This window comes from Pseudopipra pipra, chromosome 1, assembly GCF_036250125.1.
Source record: "Pseudopipra pipra isolate bDixPip1 chromosome 1, bDixPip1.hap1, whole genome shotgun sequence".
NCBI lineage: Eukaryota > Metazoa > Chordata > Aves > Passeriformes > Pipridae > Pseudopipra > Pseudopipra pipra.
This window is the reverse complement of record NC_087549.1, coordinates 150,022,681-150,045,500: the sequence shown is the minus strand read 5'-3', so window position 1 is coordinate 150,045,500 and position 22,820 is coordinate 150,022,681. Positions and strand designations below refer to the sequence as shown.

General features: G+C 40.8%; 1 protein-coding gene across 1 annotated transcript; it reads right to left on the bottom strand.

The window, feature by feature from the left end:
- Positions 1 to 841: 841 nt before the first annotated feature.
- Positions 842 to 21,284, bottom strand: EXOG (exo/endonuclease G). Its single transcript, XM_064638789.1, has 6 exons — positions 21,060 to 21,284; positions 19,590 to 19,739; positions 17,211 to 17,350; positions 15,397 to 15,473; positions 12,228 to 12,342; positions 842 to 1,434 (listed from the first exon to the last, which is right to left on the bottom strand). Exons 1-6 carry the CDS (start codon positions 21,205 to 21,207, stop codon positions 973 to 975), a joined length of 1,092 nt encoding a protein of 363 aa, XP_064494859.1. The 5' UTR covers positions 21,208 to 21,284; the 3' UTR covers positions 842 to 972.
- Between the last annotated feature and the right edge of the window lie 1,536 nt (positions 21,285 to 22,820).

The window sequence follows — 22,820 nt, the reverse complement described above, 5'->3', positions numbered from 1 at the left end:
CACATACGAGTTTTGTTGCACAGCTTATGCTGCTGAAACAGAACTGGAAATGCATTTTCAGTCAATCTTCTCCTTTCACATAGAAGTTTTGTTGCACAGCTTATACTCCAAAGACAGGTGCTGGGAAAAAAGCCAGTAAGTGACTACCACAATCAAAAAGCAAGCAGTGCTCACCTCTCAAATCAAACAATATGCAAGAAAACACATTTATCCAAACTTGGAGGTGAAAATGAAACACTAAGCTTACAGTAATTCATGAAGACCTAATCTACACCGGTAGCATCTTGTGTAAACTCTAATTCTATTGGGTTTTTCACAAAAAATTCCAGAACTATACACAAATGGGAGAAGTTTGCTGCAAATGACACCAGTTGACAGCTACTGACATGTTATAGTATCCAAAGCACACAAGCTCAGGAGAGGTTTTGGTGAACACAACTAAGTGAAGACCATAAGTGATCCAGATTACGTCTTACAGGTCTCTGATAAAAGAGAGTTAAATGAACTATTTCTAAATTAATTTAATTTGCAAAAAATTCCAGAAAGTACCATTGCTTTTACAGCATTTCTGTGAGAGAAATTTGCAGGCGGAATTACATTTAAACATGTTCCAGTTGTACTCCCAAGGTGTCTACTGTCTATTTTTGTGATATTCCTAGAAGGGATTCCATACAAACCCCAAGTCTGACGTCTCAGTTGGAAAATAGCACAAAGCCTTTCCTGGAGGTCCAGTGATCTATTCACGCCAGAAAGGGGTTGTTTACACTTCCCATATCTAAGTACTGCAGCAAACCACGTGTGTGCATCATGTTACACAAGAATGAACATTATTCCAAACCCATCAGCTTCCAAATATTTCTTTATTGTTTTCACAACTCAAAAAAAGGATGATTCAAGGAGCCCTTGTCTTCGTGTTTGCCTTCAGTTCCCCTTTCAAAGTACAAAACCCCAAACATCTTCCTGAACACGTACTTAGCCAGCTTTCCCCTCTCTAGCTGCTTCTTGTTTTTCCTGCAGTAGCTCTTCTTCCTTCTTCTTGTAAAGCTTTAGAAGATACTCATCAGGCTCAATTCCTGCCTCCTGTAACTCTGACATGGCTTTCTCCAGCCGGTGCAAGGTACGGGCACTCTGCACTTTCCGAGCAGTGATGTACAACGTGAATTCCTTGAAGCCCATCAGTTTACAGGTATCCACCTCACAGATATTTTTAACCTCTTTGGTTTTGTCCACCTGGGGGAAGAAAACTAAACCTGACATTTTTTCCAGGTCTTCAATATTTACTTGGAAGTCAGTCAGCTGGTGGCTGAAGCCTATGGGATCGTTTGGCACCACAAAAGCCCCCAGCACCAAGGGCTCTGCTGACGTCCTGCTCCGTCTGGCCAGGATCACCTTGTAGAGGTGGGATGGTACAGCTACATCATCCTTTCCAATTACCTGGCAAAAGGAAAGGTGTGTTACAAACAGAGATCACAGAATCATGGAATTGTTTAGTCTGGAAAAGACCTTTAAAATTATCAAGCCAAATCATTAACTCAGCACCACCAAGTCCACCACTAAACCACGTCCCTAAGCAGCACATTTACACTTTCCCTCTCTCTGGAGCCTCTCTCCTTTTTATAATAACTTATAGTGGAGTTGATTTGAAATGCATATTAAAACCTACATGATTTGGAAGTGTCAGATCAGGAACTTCTACTTTACTTTCTATCAGTTATTTTTTTCTATCTCTATTAGCCATACACAGGTACATAAAGTACACTCAGTGACTCAGTATCTTCTTGGAAGAGAGGTATCCAAAGAAAATGCACTGATTTCTTCTACACATTCACTATGATTTAACTTAAGAGCTCGTACATTTTGGGTTTTCTCTTGTGTCTCTCAGACCACAATCCAGGAATTTAAGTGAAGCCCCAAGAGTGGAGGACTGGGACTCTGACTTAACATAAAATCGACTAAAAGCTCACACACATACATACACAGTATATCCCCCACCTTGTTCAGGGATAAGTCCAAGAGAATACACCTATTGCTGACAAACATATTCTTTCTAGGAGTCAAAAAGAGATGCTTGTGCACACACTGCATTAGGCTTTTTTTTTTTTTTAATTCACTATTGCTGAACCGAATCTGTCACATTAACAGAGTATAAGAGGCTCACACATGGAAAACCTGAGTTTTGCATAACCCTTCTATAAGCACCCTGCTCAAATTTTTATTTTTATTCTAATGGCAACAGAAGAAAAAGATGAAGATGTCTCACAAAAACTACAAAGGCATTTTATTTTATACATAAAATCCAGCAATTTGGTACTGTTTCCAGTATTTGCAATACCTGCAAAACCAGAGACTGCTTGTTTTCATTTTTTTGACAGCTTTTGTTAGACACAGTTAAAATACGATTTCAGGGAAAGTAGGTATTTATTATACTGCCACAACTGATCACATTAATTGAAAGTATTTTACAAACTAATCCAGTGTTATCAGTTCAGACATACCTTGTCCATTCATATATTCAGTACAACTCAATCACATAACAAACACTTCCTACAGACGCTTTATTCTGAGAGTTTTAAGCCCTTCTCTAAAAGAAAATGTGTTTTTAAAACTAAGCTTTGCCTGTGGCTACTGATCCAAGGGTCACATTAGTTTGTTTCAGTAGTTAACTAATTTCAGTTATGAATTCTTTCAGTGTTTGAAGTGTGTCTTCTACCTCTGTTGCCAGTTTTTTAAGTGACTGGTCTTTAAGTCTTCCTGGCAGACCAAAACTAGAGAAAGTACCTTCAGGAGAAATGGAAACCTCTGATAAAGTTTTTTAATGTTTTGTGCAATAACATAGCAGAAACATTACTACTGCTTCTAGAAAATATGTGCACTTAGATTTCTTTACTGTGTTCCAAAATATTTTCCCTCCCCTTCCATAAACTAGGCTATTTAATGGCTTTGTTGCAGTATAAACTTTTCTGATCTTTTTGCCTTTTGGTTTTGGTTTTTTTTCCAAAAATGATCTTGCTTATGCCACAACCTTCTCCCAAATAACACTGTCTAGACATCAGTCATTGAAACTGGTTATGTCAACTCTGCCTTCCCTTCAAACGATGACAAGTGTCTTGATGGGGAAATTAGAGCTCCTGAGTGTCAAAGCACTTTGCATTTAGAATTCCATGTGGGTGAAACAAGAGTCACAGATCCACAGCATAAATAATCAAAAATGACTGATGCACAGGTAATTCTAAAACACACTAAAACTGACACTACAACATAACTGTTGTATCTGGTGAGTTAAAACTGAATTACAAGATGGTGTTGGGAGTTTAACCTACCTGAGATCAGTGGCGCTCGAACTGGGGAGTACATGCAACACATTGGGTTGAGAGAGAGGGAGCCAAGAAGCCTAAAAATCCCTGAGAGGGACAGGAGGGAGTTCATATTTCCGTGTTCACTCAGGTGCTCCAGTGATGACACCGCCAAAGGCAGAAGGATGGAGCTCCTTTTCTCCCCTGGAGCAGGGTGCTTCCAGAGCCTACACTGCATTCCCACCCCCTGCACACTCCTAGGGTGGGGAGGAAGTGGAGGAAGAGGCTGTGCACAGCTGCAGAGCTCCCTGAAAGGGCTGTAGCCTCCTGAGAGAAAGCAGCAGTGAGACCAAACCCTGTTCCTCAGCTTCATCGGGGCCAACAATCTCCTGACCTGCAGCATTCCTGAGCAGTATGGCCTTTTCCAGGTCTCTTCACATACTTTTTCCCACCATAAATACATACATATACATATAAATACAGGTCCTCCTTAGCTCAGCTCCCTCCCCCTCTCAACACCTCCCACACACACATCCACATCCCAGCATCCTCGGCTGGTGGATAAAAGACCAGAGGAAGGGCGAGCATGCAGATGGAGCTGCTACAAGAATCTCCAATTAGGGGGTACATGGCATGTGTAAAACAAACAGGTGAATTTGTGTGCAGTGAGCAAGCAGAGGGAACCGGGAATTGAGTCTGAGGGCTGAGTGGGTGGATAGAAAGGCTGGGGAATGAATAGAGCTGCACACAGAACAGTGAGGTATGAGATGGAAATGCTGAATGCCTGAAGTGGGTGTTAAGGGAAAACAGACCCTGTGCTTATGTAATATTATGCAAATATATATATTCTATGCAAAATAATGCACATTTATTCATAGTATCTGCAACTACAAAGGAGGGAAGGGAAGAAAGAAAATGAGGCCTAGTTCAAAATGAAGGAAGGGTTGGCCTTTTGAGAAATGTAGCTCTAAATTCAACTCCATCCAGGCAATGGCCAGACATGTAATTTATGTACCACTTTAGTTCCACATAAGCTCTCTTCTGAGAATTTCAATAAAATTTAAGCAGTGTACAGTTTTTATACCAGTTCTCTGAACAGCAGTAAACTACTATTGCAATTACTTCACTGAGTGTTAATATGTTAAAGTGATTAAAATCAACTTGACCCTGTCATACAGCCTGTCACAGGTGTCCCTTCCTTACTCAAAACAGGCTGGAGGAGAACACCATCAAAGGACAGTCCCTGATTGCTCTGATAGAGTAAATATGCATAACAAAGAATAAATATGGGGGGTTTTCTGCAGTTTAACACTTACGTGAACCATGCACAGGGTGCATCACCAATAATTTATGAAGTCAGTGTGACCCAACGATTTCTGTTAGAAAAGGAAATGCAGTTCTGGAGCACACCAAAATATTTCCATCATTACACTCTGTAATATACCACAGTTTGCTTTTTTATGGGAGTAGATAGAGAAGCTGGAGATAAAAGTTCTCATAGAGTTGCCCCCCTCTTCTCCCTTCAGCTCAACTGCCAGGGAAAGAAGTGAAGTGTGATTCTGCAAAAGTGAAGTTTGGAATAGAAGCAATAGCTAGCAAAAACAAACTCCACAATCCCATTTCCTATTGCCACCTAGAGGATTTTCCTCCCTAACTTCAACAGTCTGAATCACAGGATCTGCACCATCCCATTTATCTCAGTGCCTGCCTAACAGAGGCGGAGAGCATATGCTCCTATTGTAACAGAATGGAAAATGGGTTAAGATTATCCATGCACAGATGTTGACTTTGATTTGTGCTTGTCTATCCACAGGCAGCAGATGATCTTTCAGCAATCAATGCCTGAAACAGCTCTCTGTCCCAGCTGGAGAAGAGCAGCAGTTTTTAATAGTATCTGTGATTCCAAAAGAAATTTTGTGGACTAATACAAGCAAGAAAATACGGCAGTGGCCTGTTGAAATCACTGCTGTCCCACATGCTTTCACACCATGTTGGTAACAGGTCAGAAGAAAAATTTTTCTGCAATCATTTCAAAATTTCTATTTTGCTATTGCTATAAAATTTTGCTTGATCTTTCAAATTTTCAACAGTCTCATAACACAAAGAAAGAAAAAGCACTCAAGCTGAAAGCTTCTTTTTATAGCATTAAATATATTTCTTTCCCATCATCATTTGGGAAACCAGTGTGAAATTTCAGATACTTTGCAGTCTCTATCAGCTCAATGTAAAAATGTGCATTGCCCTAACTTTTTGCAGCTGCTTGTTCCTTTTAATTTTGCTTTGTTTCTTTGGTGATCTGGTGCTGGCTGAAGCCCTACAACTGAAGTGGTGTCATCTAATAATGCAGCATTATAATAAAGTTATTTTCAGAACAGTGTTTATTGTTTTTCTATTGTTATTGACATCGTTATTGACATTTCACAAGTGTGTATCAATTTTTTATTCTTCTCAATGCCCAATTAAACCTGGACAGCTGCCATGAGGACAGGCCATTAAAATGTGTGCAATTCCTGACATTTAGAGATGTTTACACATTGCTAAAACAACAAACGTGTTGTTAAGCAGTTATAATACAAACTTACGGAGCTCACAGGGACAGATAAGGGCAAAGTAACATGATTTCTTAAAACAGAGAGATTTCAGTGAGCTTTGATAAATTTGGTTTCACAGCCAAGTCACTGGATGGTCACTGGTCTTAAGTTTGGCTTTCCCCGCAATTTTGGCCAAATACTGTTCTTGGTTCCAGCTTATAAAATTAGAGGAAGGAAAAAGTTGATAATATCTATAGAGCCCTTAAATAACACAATATATAATGAAGACATTTGCTAAAGGCATCTAGGGTAAGTTTAAGCATCCGGATTAACCAATGCCACCTTCATGGTCATAGTCAGATAAATACAGGGCAAAGCAGTCCCTAAAAAGGTCAGTTTGGATTTTTTGAGATAGAAAACTCCATTCTTACAGGAATGGCAAAAAAGGAATATATGAACTATAATGGCAGAACAGTTGAAACCACATGAGAAGAAAACAGAGTGTTACTATTACTGGAAATTTTAAACACACACAAATGTTATCGTATTTTCATTTTACACTGGGCTGGTTACAGCTTCTCAGAGTGGTAAGAAAATTATCTTCTTCTGAAAGGGTACAGATCGTTTTTAAAGGGACTCGTGAATCCCAAAGTGATACTTTGCCACCTAGTGACTGAAAATCAACTGTGCAGAGAATTAGCAGAAGGGACTAAGGAGCCCTTCATCAGCCAGAGACAGCTCTGGATTGTCAATTATCCACAATTCTCTTAGAACCTGGTAAACAGAAATCACATTCAATCATGCCTTAAATGCCAGCACACACTGAAGAGTCCTTGCATCAGAGGGTACCATCATCAAACACTTTAAAAGGACAGCTCCAGAAATTCCCTTGACACTCCAGTAACCATTTTTTTCGCTCTCTGTGAAGTCCTAACCCGAGTTCAGACAGAGCCACACTGCAAACACAAGTGAGTGAAAACTCACAGTTCTCTGTGATACAGTACTTCCAACTGCATCTGGCAGTAACAAAATTAACACTTCTATCACATTTCTTGGTGGACAGAATTCAAGGATATCATTCCTGTCACTCAGAGTAAGACTGCAGCTTTCTCTGAATAACCATTCTTTTTGTTTTAGCTGTGACTTGAAGCATGATACTGATCAAGGCCCATCAGGTCTTCTACTGTAGAAATAACATTATTCCTGTTGATTTGATCCCGGGTTTGAAAACCCAGAGCTTTATTACAATTTGATACCACACTCTGTGTAGAAACAGACTTTCTGGCAGTACAAACAATTCTCTTTGCTACCAGTATTACTTTATTTACTTGATCATTGTGACAGCATGAACTGCCTTCACTCCAGTTCCTTCTGGATTTGTGTTAGGCAGCACTGATTCTTTTGATAGTGTTTTCCCCCAATATTTGAGGGAACTCTAGTCAGATGGCATTGAGTAGAACTGAGGGGTGTGAAGGCAGACCTAGCAATACAGAAAACACTACAGATAAAATTCATAGTAACAATCTGCAGAGACAAGCACTCCGGAATGCAAATTTATGTGCTTCAGAAAAATTTAATTTGTTATGGCTGGTGGTCTGATTGCTATTGCCAAATCATTTGGCAAACTAAAAAGGAAAGAAAACAAAATAAATAAGAGATGGTAAAAACCCGAACTGTTCTTGAATACATAGTTATGGCATTAAAAGATAGACACCCCAACTCCCTTTTTATTTTTCTTTAACAAAGAGGGTGTTTGTACACATTATATATAAAATAAACTGCATCTACATGATGACAGACTACTGCTTCCACAGAATCCATTTAGCTTACTTAACACTGAATCCACCACAGTCCCTAACACCCCTCTCCCTGTAATAACATAACCTTTGGGACGGGCACAATGCTAAAAAAAAAGCAATCCCATTACTCTATCCTGCAATTTTGGTGTCTCTTCTCCTCCAATCTTAACCCAGTGTCTCTTACATTTAGGGTTGACAAGAGCCCTGGTTGTTTCCACCAGCTGATCTAAGATGAGCCCTTTGCACAAAGTTTATGGGACGTGTATAATGGACCTTAGATCCATTAGTTACCTGTGAAGCCTTGAGACCCCTCGGAGCAGCCAACAAACAAGTAATAGTTCCCAGGTTTATTTCCTCCTTTAGCAAGGAAGGATTCCTTCCCCTATAGTATCTTGGTAGGAGACAACCTCTACTAGTTTTGAAAGCTGACTGGGGAAAACCATAAAGTACCATCTTATATTTGCAATATAAGTGCAATTTGTTTCCCAGTTATTTGCCACAGATGTAGAGGACAAATAACTGCATCTTCTGGCCCAGTTATTGTGCATCTCTGGCCCAGCCTCATTATTCAGCTTGGAAAATTCAACAGCAAACAAGTTTCCAGCATGAACTTTGTATATCAGTAAAAAGTACATTCAAATGTCTTCTTCAAACAACAAAGAAAATGTTATCTAAACTGCATTTGCCAACCACAGCTGATTCCTCTTAAATTCGTGTTTACTACTATAGCATTGGGAATAGGAAGGGTGGAGCACTGAGCATGATATAGCTGAATTACTGCAAAATTTGTATTTCAAACTCCAAATCTGCTGACAGAGGAAAATCACTAAAGTGACAGTCACTGGAGAGCAGTAATGTATAAAACAAGACAATGTCATTTTGATTTGATCTGGACAAAGATGAAAAACCTGCATCTGCCTCTCCAATGACACAGAACAGGTTTTTCCTGTTGGCATTCTATTTTACACATATTCTCAAAATATGTTTTTCAGATACCAAGCACGGCCATCAATCTACTCTTTGCAATAAAAAACTCCACTGGAGATAGATGAAATGACAGAACATATCTGAGGATAAAACAAGTTCAGCCAATATATAGAACAATGCTGGCATCTAAGGAGTTCAAGGTTAATTCCCTTTCTGGAATTAAAGACCAAATGGTACCAGAGTCCAAGCAGGAACTGGGAACAAAGCCATGACCAATGCTCTGTTTTTCCTCTATAGTGATCTAAAAATAACTTTTTGATGTCTGATGAGAAAAACACCAGCATGTAAAACCACGGATACAGATTTCACCGTTCCTTTAGCCAAAAACAAGGAAACTAAGAAGAAAAGAGGATCTGAAACAAATCAGTGCAGACACATTCACTGTAGCACTAATGTGTTTTTGGTTTTTTCCCTCACAGTTCTAGTCTGAGAGAATAAAAACATTAGAAAGGAGCTCAGCCTTAACAGTCTCATTGCCAGATTATAGGCTGCGAGTTGCAGCACCACTGTGTGCAGTACAGCACCTCTCCTTGAACAGCACACACAAAGAAAAGGGACATCTCACATCAGCTTCACAAGCCCAAACAATGAGGACTAAAACCCTTTCATTTTCAAGTCACTTGTATAAACCTGGAAGAGTTCACTCTGAAAGACAGCTAAGAGATATCTTTCCTTCACAACCCTCAGTTTTCCTGGGTTAAGGGCAGAATCTCAGACTACCAAAATCAATGGCAAGGACTGCCATTATATCCATGGTGCTTGAAAAGAACTTCTCTCCAGCACTTTGACATGCTGTGTTCCCTCCTCTAAGTGCATATGTTGATTAAAGGAAAAAAAAACCACCCCAAACCCAAAAAACCCAACACACCACTCTACTCTGAAGTCTCTCCCCCCAAAGTACAACTGCAATGGAAAGCACACGAATTTAAGCCATAAAGACATTTCAAAATAAAAGAAAAAAAAAACAATTCTCAGCCTGTATTTAATTAGACTTAAGAGCATAGCCAAAGAGGATCCAAATCAAACAAAAACACCACAAAATCAGTATTTTACTTTTCCCACCTGCACTTAAATGCAGCTTAAATAAAAATTAATTTACTTTATGAATCTCATCGTAGGAAACCGAGTACAAGGATTTATGAATGTGGCCAAATGGTGACATGTAAACATGAACACCACGATTCCACTGTTTTCCATCTAACACTGAACTGCACTTTCTAGTTTATACTAAGACCAAAACTGATTAAACTGGTCTTTTAACCAGTGTTGTCATCAAGCTCAAAGATAATGAAGACATCTTGGAAACAGACAAAACCAGAACAGTATGACAATCAAAGCAGCATGGACATTTTGTGCCACTATTATATCATCACCATATCCTGGCATGAAGTTATTTTGAATAAGGACAGTAATACACACTACCTGCTCTCATTTTTACCTGTGGAATACTAAAATTTATATTTCAAAACCAGAATGGAGAGTGACAATCATTTTTCAGAAAATGTAATCTTTCTCTTCTAATTAAACACTTTCTCTAGAGAAAAACAAGAAAAAGATGACCAAGATTAAAGTGAAGCTGTTGATAGGTGCAGTTGATAGATGATTCAACTTCTTCCTGGAAATGATTTCCACTAATAAAATGTTCACGTCAGCTCAGGATTTTTAATTCTTTGCTATGTAAGACGAATATATACTTTTAAGGATGAAAAATAAATGCAATATCCCCACAGCTACAAGGAAGTAAGTTCCAGCAAGCTTTGTGCAAGCCTGGAGAACTCTGTACCATTCTGCATGACAGTGAGTCAAATGCTCAGCTGAAAACTGTTGAAAGGGAACATCTCCCACCTGCTCCCAGCTATGTGCTTTTGGACATATCTCATGCTGTCACCAGGAAGCACTGGACTACTCTGTGTGCTGCCTCCATCTTCCTACAGTAGCATAAAACAAGCCCAGTAAACCCAGTACGGGTGGTTTCCTATTGTACTGGGTAATTAAGCATTTTGTGGCAGGATCTAAAAGTCGTCAGCACTGGCAGAAAAGAGAAAGGCAGAGAAAGGCCTGGAAAGTATAATGGGAAATGGTGAAGTGAGAACTCTCCCTTTGGGTGTCATGGAATGACTGCCACTCTAATGCTGGCCTTGTCACCAACTTATCATGTGACATTGATCATATCCCTTAACCATGGCTTATTTATCCCCTTGAAAACAAGCACAGTTGTTACCTTCCTCACAAAGATGCAGTGAGAGGTGAAATTTGGAACTGCCACTGAACATGAAAAAGATAAATTATTATTACTGCATTTTCATATGCATAACATGACTGTCTGGTAAAAAAATTACAACAAATCCAAACCCAAAGCTGGGATTTTGTCACAGTCAAGATCTGACATGTGTGGGTGGGGACATAAGGGACAGTTTTTCAAGAAGTAAAAAGGTAAAAGCAAACAGGAAAAATCACGTTTTATCATGACTGAGTTCCAAGTTCAATCAAATGGAAATCAGCTGTGTATTTATAATGGAGCAATAGTGCCTAAATCTTACCACTAAACAAGCCACTGTTGAAAGCTGAACATCTCTCTCTTTTGTGTCTCTCATATCCCTTTGAAACAGAGACTTGTTACAGCAAGCTCATCCATTGCTCCTCAGAGAACAAGTTGGACAGCTGAATCACTCACAAGCTGGAGCTGCAGTTGATCCCAGTACTTATTTTCAAGGAAAAGTGTTTTTTCAAGAGGTGCAAAATACAGCATTTATTATTTGCATTATGACAGCTTCCATCTAGCAACTGAAAACAGCAATAACATCTCGTTGCAGTGGGGGCAGAAGGTAACCTCCCTTGAATAACTTACTACACTTAGACCCTACAGATGTCTAAACACAAGCCTACAAAGAGTAAGTCAGAGTATAAATAATAAATTCACCTCTCAAGTTGATATCCTTTCCTATCTGTCTACCAGTGATGGCTTTCTAGAGACTGTGCATGATCAATCCTAAATCTTCAGAGTATTTTAAGTAGGTAATAAAAATAAGGGACTAAAAGAAGGGTGGTATGAGTACCATGGACCAGTGATTAGACTGTATTCACCTAAAATCTACTGAACTTGAAATGTTCTTCCAATTAACTCTGGCATGCACAGAATCTCAGTTGCAAGGCCTCATCCAGGTGCTGCCTATGGCATATCACCAAACAAGTGCTTGTGAAATTAAAGGAGCACAGGCATTCCAATGCCCTGTACAGTTTTTAGAAACCCATACTACCTTTGTATCGCACTGTTTCTAAAGTACATCAAGAAATAAACAATTAAATAGATGCCTGAACATCAGCAAACCCCACTAACTCTCTGCTTAGATACTGCCATGAATTATACAAGTCAGAAAACAGTTTTACTGCAGACTGTGACCAGACATGAAATAGATCTCTCTGTAAATAAACCAAATTATTTTAAAATTATACTTTTTCATGTATAGGCGTAACATCTCTGCTGATCTTGTCCAAACTCATATTGGACATTTTGCATGTATTAAGATGTCCAACTTTGTTTTATCAAGCTACCATATCAATTTTAAATAAATAAATAATTACCATTGCACTATTAACCGAGCAACATATATACATACCTGATAAGTAACGCTCTTCTTTCCATCATCATTTGTTTGAGGCAAGGTCAGAGGTCCAGAAACTACCCAAACATCCTCAAATCTCTCAGTCAATTCCCGACAATACATTTCCATTCTGGAACATATTTGTCAGATAAGGAAAAGTCAGCTGGGAAAACCTGACATGATAATCTTTGAGACATATTGTGAAGGGAAGGATGAACTACTGGAAGTCAGGGAGCATTTTTCATGTGACTGACTCCCAAGTCAAAGAAGGTAAAAAAGCAGGCCCAACTTATGCTTCCCACTTATGCCAGGTTCACTTATTCACAGACATGTTACTGCACACATCTGAAAATGGTTTCTGCAGCCTTACCACCTGTCTGAACAGCTGGGTTCTCTACTTACTCCCACACCTGACACTAGAAACACACTGTTGATGGTCACTTGGGATTAGTAAAATAAAATTGTTTTAAACAGCAGGTTGTGGTGTTCTTACTTTGAGAGGTTATTGGATTTGTATGTTTCTCCCTAAGGAATCAACACCCTGCAGGACACAGCTCTTTCCATAGCAAGTACTGGGAAAAGTTTCTATGTGCCACTCCCACTAAGTCTAGTTTTTTATTACATATAAAAATGTTCAAAAATTAAGTAATACTTCCAGAAATATATAATTATTTTTACTTTTTAAACTAATTCATTCAGTTTACAGCATATAACATTTCTCAAATAAGGAATTTTATGGATCATGCTGATTTTACATAAAACAAAATATTAACAAGGCCAGGTTGGATGGGGCTTGGAGGAACCTGGTCTAGTGGAAGGTGTCCCTGCCCATGGCAGGGGCATTGGAACTACACGATCCTTAAGGTCCCTTCCAACCCAAATCATTCTGGGATTCTATGATTGTAGCCTGCCTTTGATCTTATACCCCAACTGTTACAGAAATCACCTACAGTAAGAACCCACTGGTCCTCTACAAAGTTAAGAGCTGCACTTCACACAAATGGACAAACAGACCAGAGTATCAGACAGATAAACCCAGCTAATCTGGCTGCCTCAGAAAGGGGGAGGTTTCATCCCCTTCTCTGTCTCATCCCTGTTCCTCATACCTCTCCCTTGGGCCACTTTAGCACTCTTTGGCTACCAACAACCCTGAACAAAACCGATATTTCCTTTTTTTGTGCTGGGTTAGTGAGTTAAATCAGCTCACAGAAATCAAATCAGCAAGAACGAGCCCCACAGATGAGAATGAGCAGGAACGAGCCCTTTCTTCATGTGATACAGCAAAGAATTAACAAGCTAATTTTTTTTCCTGCTGTCACCAGCTTTGCTTCCAAGCAGCTTAGCTCCTCAGGCTGTCTCACAGCACAGCAATACAAACACCAACTGGCAAAAGGAAAGAATGGGAATAAATACAGCTAGGGAGGAAACTGCTTTTGGTGGTAGCAGGGACAGAGGCCAGATTACGGTGACCATGAAATTACACTCACAACAAGACAGAAAGTGACAGTCAAACATCAGGAAAGAAAGAAGCATGCATGTTGGTTGGAAGAGAACGAGGAATTCTAAGGTGCAGTTAGACCACAACACTGAGCCAATCTAACAGCTTACTATCTAACAGCTTGCTGGAAGATACACTCCTGTCTCCCCTTTCCTACTGTTCCCCTCGTCTGTCCCAGCTGACCAGTTCTAATCCATCTTCCATGTTGGTTCTTGCACTCATCTCATCAGTTGATCCAATCTTCTAATCTGGAAAGATTAGATAACCAAGCAGAACAAAATTACAATCAGTTTAACTGGGCTGGCAAATGGAATTGATTCACCACAGTTGGCTGGAGCCAGAGCTGGAACTGGGAAAGCATCAAAAGCACCAGGCTGGAGGGCAAACACCCCTTCAGAAAAAAACAGACACTTTAACTGACTAAGCTGCACTGTCTACCTGCACCTCAGAAGAAAATTCAAGAAGCAAGCAATTAAAACAAGGGAAGAGAGTACTGGAGCCAAGAAAGGACACAACACATGCGAAATGACTGACAAAAAATGTGGTACCACTGCCTTGTTCATGTATTTAAACTCTGGCAACAGGGTGCTGGGGTTGGGAAAAAGTGGTAATAGCTGCTTAAATTGCAAGGCTGATAGTGTGAGGAGAAATTTTCAAACACTCTCCAGAGTTTCCTGATAGGGCAGAGATCCTGCTTAAGGGAAATAAAGATGGTTTCCCACCTTGACTTGGTACAAATGCCCAGCTTTGGTATAAGGAAAATTTATGCTCAAATACTTGAGTTAATAAAATAAGAAAAACCCAAACTCTTAAAGGTATGTCATTTTATTTGTCTATAATATAACCTTACTGAATGCCTCATATGATTTTATATGCAGTCTTGTAAAACAGGCAAGTACTGTGTAGTTGAACGATGATGCAGTTTTGATGGATCTTTAGTGAAACACTCTACATAATTTTTCTGACCTTCCCTTGATTGAATCTTGAGAAATTCATCATTTTCCCCTCCTGTTTCTGAGCCTTCACATTCTGTAAGTCCCATGCAAGAAGCACTGGACAAATGCTACTTTTATTATGTTTTCCTCTGCTCAATGGAAAGAAAGAATAAAAATACCTTACAGGAAGAAAGTTTAAATTTATCAGGCATGCCCTGCACCTCAGTCAGTGCTCACAAGTGACAGAGAACCTGCCTGGGTGCTACTTGGAAGCCAGTATCTAAAGAAACATTTAAGACCTGAAGTGGTGGTAACTCAGTGGGGAGCGCTCAGTTCTCCGACTCAAAGTGAACCAATGTCCACACACAGAGATCTGAATACTCTCACACTGGAAGCAGGTTTTTGAGGAAGATCTAAACCTTTTCCTTGCTTCTACTGAATATTCCTTAAGGACAGAGATATTAAGCCTGGTACTTTCACCCACATCAGCCAGAAGTCGTCATTTTATATATTCTAAATAAATGTCTTCTACAATTTGATTGAATAAAAAAACTAAATAGTCATTATACTGTTCTTGCACTGTGAGGACTGAGCTGCCTTTCATTCCAGAGGAAGTTCCTATGATCCCTACAGATAGCCCATAAAGTGCTCTAGAATACTTGGATGTGAAGGAGCTTTATAAATAAAGCATTTTTGATTTATGCCGCTGCCTGCTATTTTTCACTTGGTTTACTTACAAGTAATTTCTCACCTGTTCCAAAACCCAGCATTGTTTTCATAATTCTGAGGCACGATGTTAGACAGATAAAATGTTTCAGCCATAGCTCTCTGCACAGAGAAAGAAAATAATACAATTTCATTGAAGTATTTATGAGATGAAAACACACTGTAGTAGTTTCTGGATCAGAATCCCATTCCTAGTTTAGTTTTTAACATTTATTAACACAAAAGGTCAGATAAAACCTAAATCAGAACACCTACAAAATTATTTTGGATTAAGAGGTGCACAACTAAGGTGAAACCTTGCAAAATTATCTACTTTTTTTTCTTGGCAGAAACAGCATGAGAACTTCCAATTCTAGAGGCAGAGGAATTACGATGTCACCCAGTGTCAGTTTTGTAATGTCTTTGAAAGCAACCAGCAGTTCTTCTTTTTGAATGGGAAGGATGTTTTCACCCATGTTTTTCATTTCTTTGACTGCCTAATGGCTAAATTCTTCTTTCCCTTACAAGAAAAGGTTTTCTTTATTAAAAATACTCAACCATATTTTACAAATACATAACATGAAGGCAATGAAATGATTTTTGAGACCATAATGGTCAAATATCTACATATCTGTTTAATTTTATCTTTAAAGTGTCATAAACCTCTAAACAGAAGCTCACATACTTCCAGATGTGAAGGATCTGGTGCTTAAAAAACGAGGCATATGCAGGGAGATGCAGAGAAAAAAATCCCAAGATCTTAACCCAGATTTTTCATAGGTCCTGTACTTGCCAATATTTTTCACATACTACTACTTCTAAGTAGGGTAATGAGGAAACACTACCTGCACCAAACTAAACTGTGAAATTAAATTTTTAAAATCCTGTATTTGAAAGATTGTATCATCACACTCCCTTTCAAGCCATGTCCAGGATCTCTCTGCACAGGGAGATCACCAGCAGAAATTCCCCAGCTAACACAAATAAATAACAACAAAGAAACTTCCAGTAGAAACAAAATGATTGGTTCTTTCATTCTCCACATGCCACTGTGCTGTCACTCTGCCCCACTGAATTCTATCCTGCCTGGCAGAAATACAAATTCCAACTGCTTCTTAATTAACAAATTGCTGCATTAGGCACATTTCACACAAGGATCCAATAAATTCAAGGCTGCTTTGTAAGTCAGCCAGGGCATTAGGGCATGCTTCTCTTACAGCTCAAATAAATGGCAGGTGAAGACATTTTATAGACTGGAAAAACTACGGCAAATGAAGGGTCTAATTTACCTCATACACGTTGCAAGAAAGGAAAAAGCCTTTTAAATCATCCAGGCAATCCCCTTGCCAATACAGAACAGTACTTAACAGCATCTTTGCTTTGCCCAACTCAGCCTTAAACATCTCAGCAGCTGTTGGCCAGAATGAAGTCATTGTTCCCATTTCCCTCTAACTGAGCTTCAAAAACACTTTGGAGGTTTGTTTGGTGAAGGTTGTAATCTTCATTTTACAGGTAGACAGTGTGACATACAAGGGGTTGAGAAGACTTGCTTAACACCACACTATACAACAAATCATCTCTGCCAGACAAGCTAATTTGGGTGTGATTTAATGAAGAGAGGTATGCCATCAGAGGATGCACCTGATTTAGATGCCTGAAGCAGACTGTGAGAACATCCTACAGTGCTCAATCAGGAACAGACCTTGCAACTTCAAATCCAGGTCTGTGCATCACTAATGAGATCATGTTCCACATCAAAAAAAAACCTGCAAAAGGAACGTTATGCATTACTTTAAAGGGTCTTTTGACCCTTTCCAATGGATAAAGACAAATTAAAAAGAAGAAGAAGAAAAATCCTACTGTTGAAAATTTGTTATCTCCTGCTGGTGCCATGTGTCCTCGTGACCATCCACTCCCAAGGTAGTCTTCATTGGCAGCACTAAACATCAGAGGGATGTTGGGATCTGGTCTGAATTTACAGTGCCTTCGGTCTGCATCGCCTGAGGAATAACACACTAAATGGTTATCATTAAACCAACATAACCACGAGGCAAAAAGATCTAATTCTGTCATACCTTGATGGAAGACCCACACTTGAGTATTCAACACATTAATCTAAATTGGATATTTTCTCCTCAACCATAAAAAATACAACGCAAGGAGCAACTTTCAGTAGTGATCAATGCTAGTTTCTGAAATTACTTTTTTTTCTACAGCTGACTGTACACACACACACACACAAACTGTATCCACTCTGGCCTTTTTGTCACATCAGTATTATCCCTGAGCATGTGTGCACCCTGTGCCTCCTTGTGCTCTGCACTGAGAACAAAGTGTGGGACACACTCTACTTGGCAGTTCTCAGAAGAACACAAGAATATGAAAGGACTGCAAGGAAGAAGGAAAGGGGTGGAAAATGAGCATGCACATAGATAAGGCATCTCTTGGAAACCAATGCCTGTAAGCAATTCCCTTTCTTTGCTGACCACCTGTGTGTATGTCCAGGGAGGAAAGGCCAGAACACAGAGCTGATCAGAGCATCTTTTTGCAGTGGAGGCAGAAGGAAGGAGCTTCATTTTTCTTTTATGGTAAAGCATGTCACATGACACTTCAACAGAGGAGTGATGCTCAGGAAGCCACACTGACAAGTTTATCAGCGTGCAAAACAACAGAATTTTTATTTTCAGTATTTAAAACAAAGTGTAATTTATCAATTAAACTTGAAAGATTTATTCATTTATTCTCTATTCACTGCTTTTACAAAAATTTCTAATTTCTTCTGTAATCACTTCTGTACAGCCCATTTATATGTAATGCTGATTTCTTCCTACCGTATTTTTTAAACGTTTAAGTTCTTACTTATTAATAAAATATACCTTTTTTTACATCATGTCCTTTCAACCTTCCCCCTTCAACACAGTTCCACCTCAAATCTCAATTAGAGTAGCTGCAGGCATAAATCACAGCTGAATGCCTCAAGATACTTAATTTTAACCTGCAGGTTAGTTGTATCTGGTCATTTGGAAAACACTTTAACAATTCAGCCTTTAAGGCTCACTTGAAAGTAAGCCTGGAATTACTGTTTTCTTCTCAGAAAGAAGTGGAATCAATAATGCTACTTAGGGGCTGGTTATAATATTTTCAAGATCATGCTTTTAATTTTGAAAGGTAATTTGAAGACAGTGATTAAGATATATTTAGAGGGCTATTGCTTTCATAAAACATTTTACAATTACACAGTTACCTCCATTACTAATAATCTGCCTTATAAAAACTGAACTAATGCTATAAACTTAATTTACAATGACTGTATACCACTCATATTTCATTCACCAACTGACAGCAAAAAAATCACTGAGCCTCTGTCTTGCATAAAGAACAGGGGAGAGAGTATTAGATAATGCACATCAGGAAATAGAACAGAACTGCACCAAAGTAAATAATGGCTGCAGTGAGTAGGTAATGCCCTCTCTAGCTCTGAACAATTACAACTGTTGATGCCCTTTGCTCCATTTTTATCTCACGAATGGACGTTCTCTTCCCATCCTGAGCAAATCTCCAAGATCTGTAGATGAAAGGGGCTGGTCATGAAAGGCATTGACTCCACAGATGGGGCAGCACCTAAACTGACATAAACTGGACCTCAGAACTAACTACACCAGCTAAGGAAGCAAGAGCCATTTTTATGCACTCGAGCAACTCTGCAGGTCTGAACCAGGTACGGAAAGTTTAATTTTCAATGTTTCATGTTCTCTCCATTCATGTTTAAAAAGAGGTACGTTAAGCTTCCCTCCTGCAAAATTTTAGTGTTCACACTGACACGTCTGTATTGATCTTCCAGACTGTTTCACAACATAAATTTCTCACAGAAGGTAACTCTAGTTCTTCTTCATTCCTTCCTTTCATACTCAGCCCTTGGACCATGTGTGTCTTCACGACAGATGTTGTATATTCAATACCAGACTAGTGCCAAGCAGAGGAATAATACTGAAGAACCCTGCCAACCTGCAGTGACAGATCTCTTAAATCACTGGTAACATCAGCCTTAATAATTCATGACATGAAGCTGACACCCACCCAGAGGCCTGCTGCCTCCAGTGGGATTGTGAATGGGTGGAAAAATCCATACCCAGAGATCACTATAGGATTTTTCTCCCTGTGCGCTCCAGGGTCCACCTTCTGTGAAGTGCAAAGCCCATTCAGGGCATCATAAGTGCAAGTAAATAAATACCTACATACCCAGTGTCTTCTGTTTTGAAATATGTTCAATCACCCATCTAGGCACCCGCTTTGCCTGGTCATAAGACAGCGCATGATTTGTGTAGCATCTGGTTTCTGTTCCAGCCTCAGGGAATCCATATCTTTCCAGCAGAGCCTCTTCTACTGGTTCTATGGAGAAAAATAAACAGCCATCCAAAGATGAAACATGATCAGAAATGGAATCAGAAACAAGACAGTAAGAAAACCATCTCAGTGGGTGTAAACATACTGTATAGGGAATTACTTGAGGTTACTGCCACAATTAAGACCTAAAAAAATATTAAGAGAGCTACCCCACTGAAACTCTCATCTAACGAAATAGTTGTGGTTTCCGTTGTGTCTTAACATCAGGGTCTCAGCTCTAGGACTAACTCAACTGCTGTAATGCCTACAAACATGTACATATATCTAGCAATCAGTCTGGGCTGGCCCTCAGAATAAAAGCTATCAGATATTTAGGGACAGAACAGGCAGTAAGGACTTACAGACACGCATAGTTTACCCTTTGGAGCTGGAAATCACACTCTGCCTGAGATGTGTGAGTTGGGTAAAAGCAAGTCCTGCTCTCACTGTGAACACTTACAGTCTGCTCAATGAATGAAAGCTTCACTTTCAGATATTTTTTTTTTTTTTGCAAGCAACAATTTTCTCTCATGGAGGAATATTTACACCCATCTTACTGCCTTCCTCATCCTCTAGCCATTTGTCCAAAAGCAACTCAGGTTTTTAGAGCCATTCTTCCTCTGTTTTCCAATGCTCTGGTAGGGTTTTACAGTCTTCAGATGTATAGAAAACCATTCGCTCCCTCGCGTGCCCCCCAACACTCCCTCCCCTCACCTGCACCCCCCAAAACCACAGACTTGATGGATTGGCCTTGGCTCATCCCAGGCAGCTGTAGCTGAAGTTTAGTTATGGCATGAATTGTGTGTTTAAAACTAAATATATGTGTGTGTGTATATATATACTCATATATATGCATGCACATACTGTGGAGATGTTGTCAGATCATACAGGACAAATGCTCTGCGCTCCCCCACTGCAACGGGGGACACTTGCAGCCGTCCTGGCAGCCGAACGGAGCTACTTTTCTTTTCTGCCACCAACACTTTGGCGTGAGCAGCCGCACGGGGAAGAGCTTTTAATGACAAGCTACAGCCCAGCATCCCCAAATACCCTCCTCGCCCAACCCGGCGCACGTACTGGGGGAAACCACCTCCCCACCCATCTCCCTCCCCGATCTCCCGGCCCGCTTTGGGCACTCCTGGATGGAAGACAGGAGGGAAAAGGCTCTTCTGAGGGGAGGGAGAAGACATTTGTGAGGGTAGGGAGAGGGTTTAAAGGCAGGAGCGGCTGCGGGGAGCGGAACCACGCTGAGGCGCCGCCGCCTCTCCCGCCCGGCGGAACCACGGTGCCACCTCGCCCGGCCTCCCCGCGACCCGCAGCGCTTACCCTCTGCCAGGGCCCGCCCGGGGCCCGGCTCTGGCTGGCTCTGGCTGCGGAGGAGCCGCCAGGCAGCCCAGCAGGACGCGGCGGCCCCGGCCGCGGCCCCGCAGACGAAGCCGCCGAGGAAGCGGCGGTGGCGGGGCAGGGCCGCCATGGCGGCGGCGGCGGGAAGGGGCGGGCGCCGCGCTGTCCCCTCAGCGCCCCCTGCCGGCCCCGCCAGGGCGGCACCGCCTCAGCGCGGGAAGGCGGCGTGAGGGGAATGAGCCAAATCAGAGAGATTGGACCGAGAGCTGTGAAAAAAATAAGGAATTAGTCCCTCCACGGAGATTACAAGGAGCGCCCACGGAGGGGTGGCTGAACTAACGCCTATCCAGCGTGGCCACCCTGTGCTCCAACCCCGAAGGGCCATAGAATCGTTTGGGTCAGAAGGGACCTGTAAAATCTCATTTAGTCTTTAGCTAGAGAAAAAAAAGCTCGTCTCTCACATGAGGAGAGACTGTGGGAGCGAGGCCTGCTCAGTCTAGAGAAGACTGAGGGGGATCTCATGAATGCATATATCAAATGTCTCAAAGGCGGGTGCCAAGAGGATGGTGCCGGACTCTTCAGTGCTGCCCAGCAACAGAATGAGGAGCAATGGCCATAAACTAAACTACAAGAAGTTTCACCTCAACATGAAGAATTTCTTTATGTTGGCATTGTCAGAACACTGGAACAGGCTGCCCAGGGAGGTTGTGGAGTCTCCTCTCCAATGTCATTCCAAAACCACCTCGACACATTCCTGTATCACCTGCTCCAGGTGACCCTGCCTTGGCAGGGGGGTTGGACTGGATGGTCTCCTAAGGTCCCTTCCAACCCTAACAATTCTGTCATTCTGTGATAGTCCAACTTGTCTGCAAGGAGCAGGGTCAACTTCAACCAGATCAGGTTGCTCAGAGCCCAGTCCAACCTGATCTTAAATGTTTCCAGGCATGGGGCATCCAGCACCTCTCTGGGCAACCTATGCCAGTGCCTCACTGCCTTCACTGTAAAACATTTATTCCTTATATCTAACCTAAATCGACCGTCTTTTAGTTTAAAGCCATTCCCCCTTGTCCTATTGCAATAGGCAGTGCTAAAAAGTTTGTCTCCCTCTTTCTTACAAGCCCTTTTTAAGTAATGGAAAGCCACAATAAGAACATCCCAGAGCTTTCTCTTCTCCAGGCTGAACAAGCAGCTGAGGATGGTGGTATGGGGTTGGGTTAAGTTAATATTGGGTGATGTTACATCAGGCTTCTTTTTGGGAAAACCATAAGCCTTATTATTACTATTTCTCCCTCCCAGATGCCTGTTAGTGTTCATATTGGTCTCATGTCTGATCACTGTAAACAGTTCCAACCCAACATCGAGCCAGAGACATTTTTTTCTGAAAAAAAAAGACACTAGTTTAGCAACTGAAAACGTCAGAACATGAGGACTGCCATCATTTTGCTGCTGGCAGCTTGCCTGGAGAGGTCTGACCATGCTTGTGTGTAGCTGAGGGCATCTTCTTACCTCATGTGAGGATTTACAGAGTGTTGCTCTGAGTGCAGGGAACTCAGGCTTTTTTTTTTTTTTAAATCTTTTTCCGGATCCTTTGGTTTCTGGCAGTTGCAGCTACATTGCTGGACTTTGTTGATACAGCTTAACATGCACATAATGCTCTGTGTGAACAGTTCTTTGCTAGGAATGATAAGCAGTGTTACCACAGTGCTACAAAGAGGCAACACACTCAAAAGGACATAGTAATTT

Excerpts from the sequence above, each read along its gene's own strand:
- EXOG (XM_064638789.1), bottom strand. The coding sequence starts at position 21,207 with ATGGCGGCCCTGCCCCGCCACCGCCGCTTCCTCGGCGGCTTCGTCTGC. Across the intron at positions 12,343-15,396 it reads AATGCTGGGTTTTGGAACAG|AATGGAAATGTATTGTCGGG; the intron begins GTGAGAAATTAC and ends AATATGTTCCAG. Across the intron at positions 1,435-12,227 it reads AGAAGAGCGTTACTTATCAG|GTAATTGGAAAGGATGATGT; the intron begins GTATGTATATAT and ends TCCTTTTGCCAG.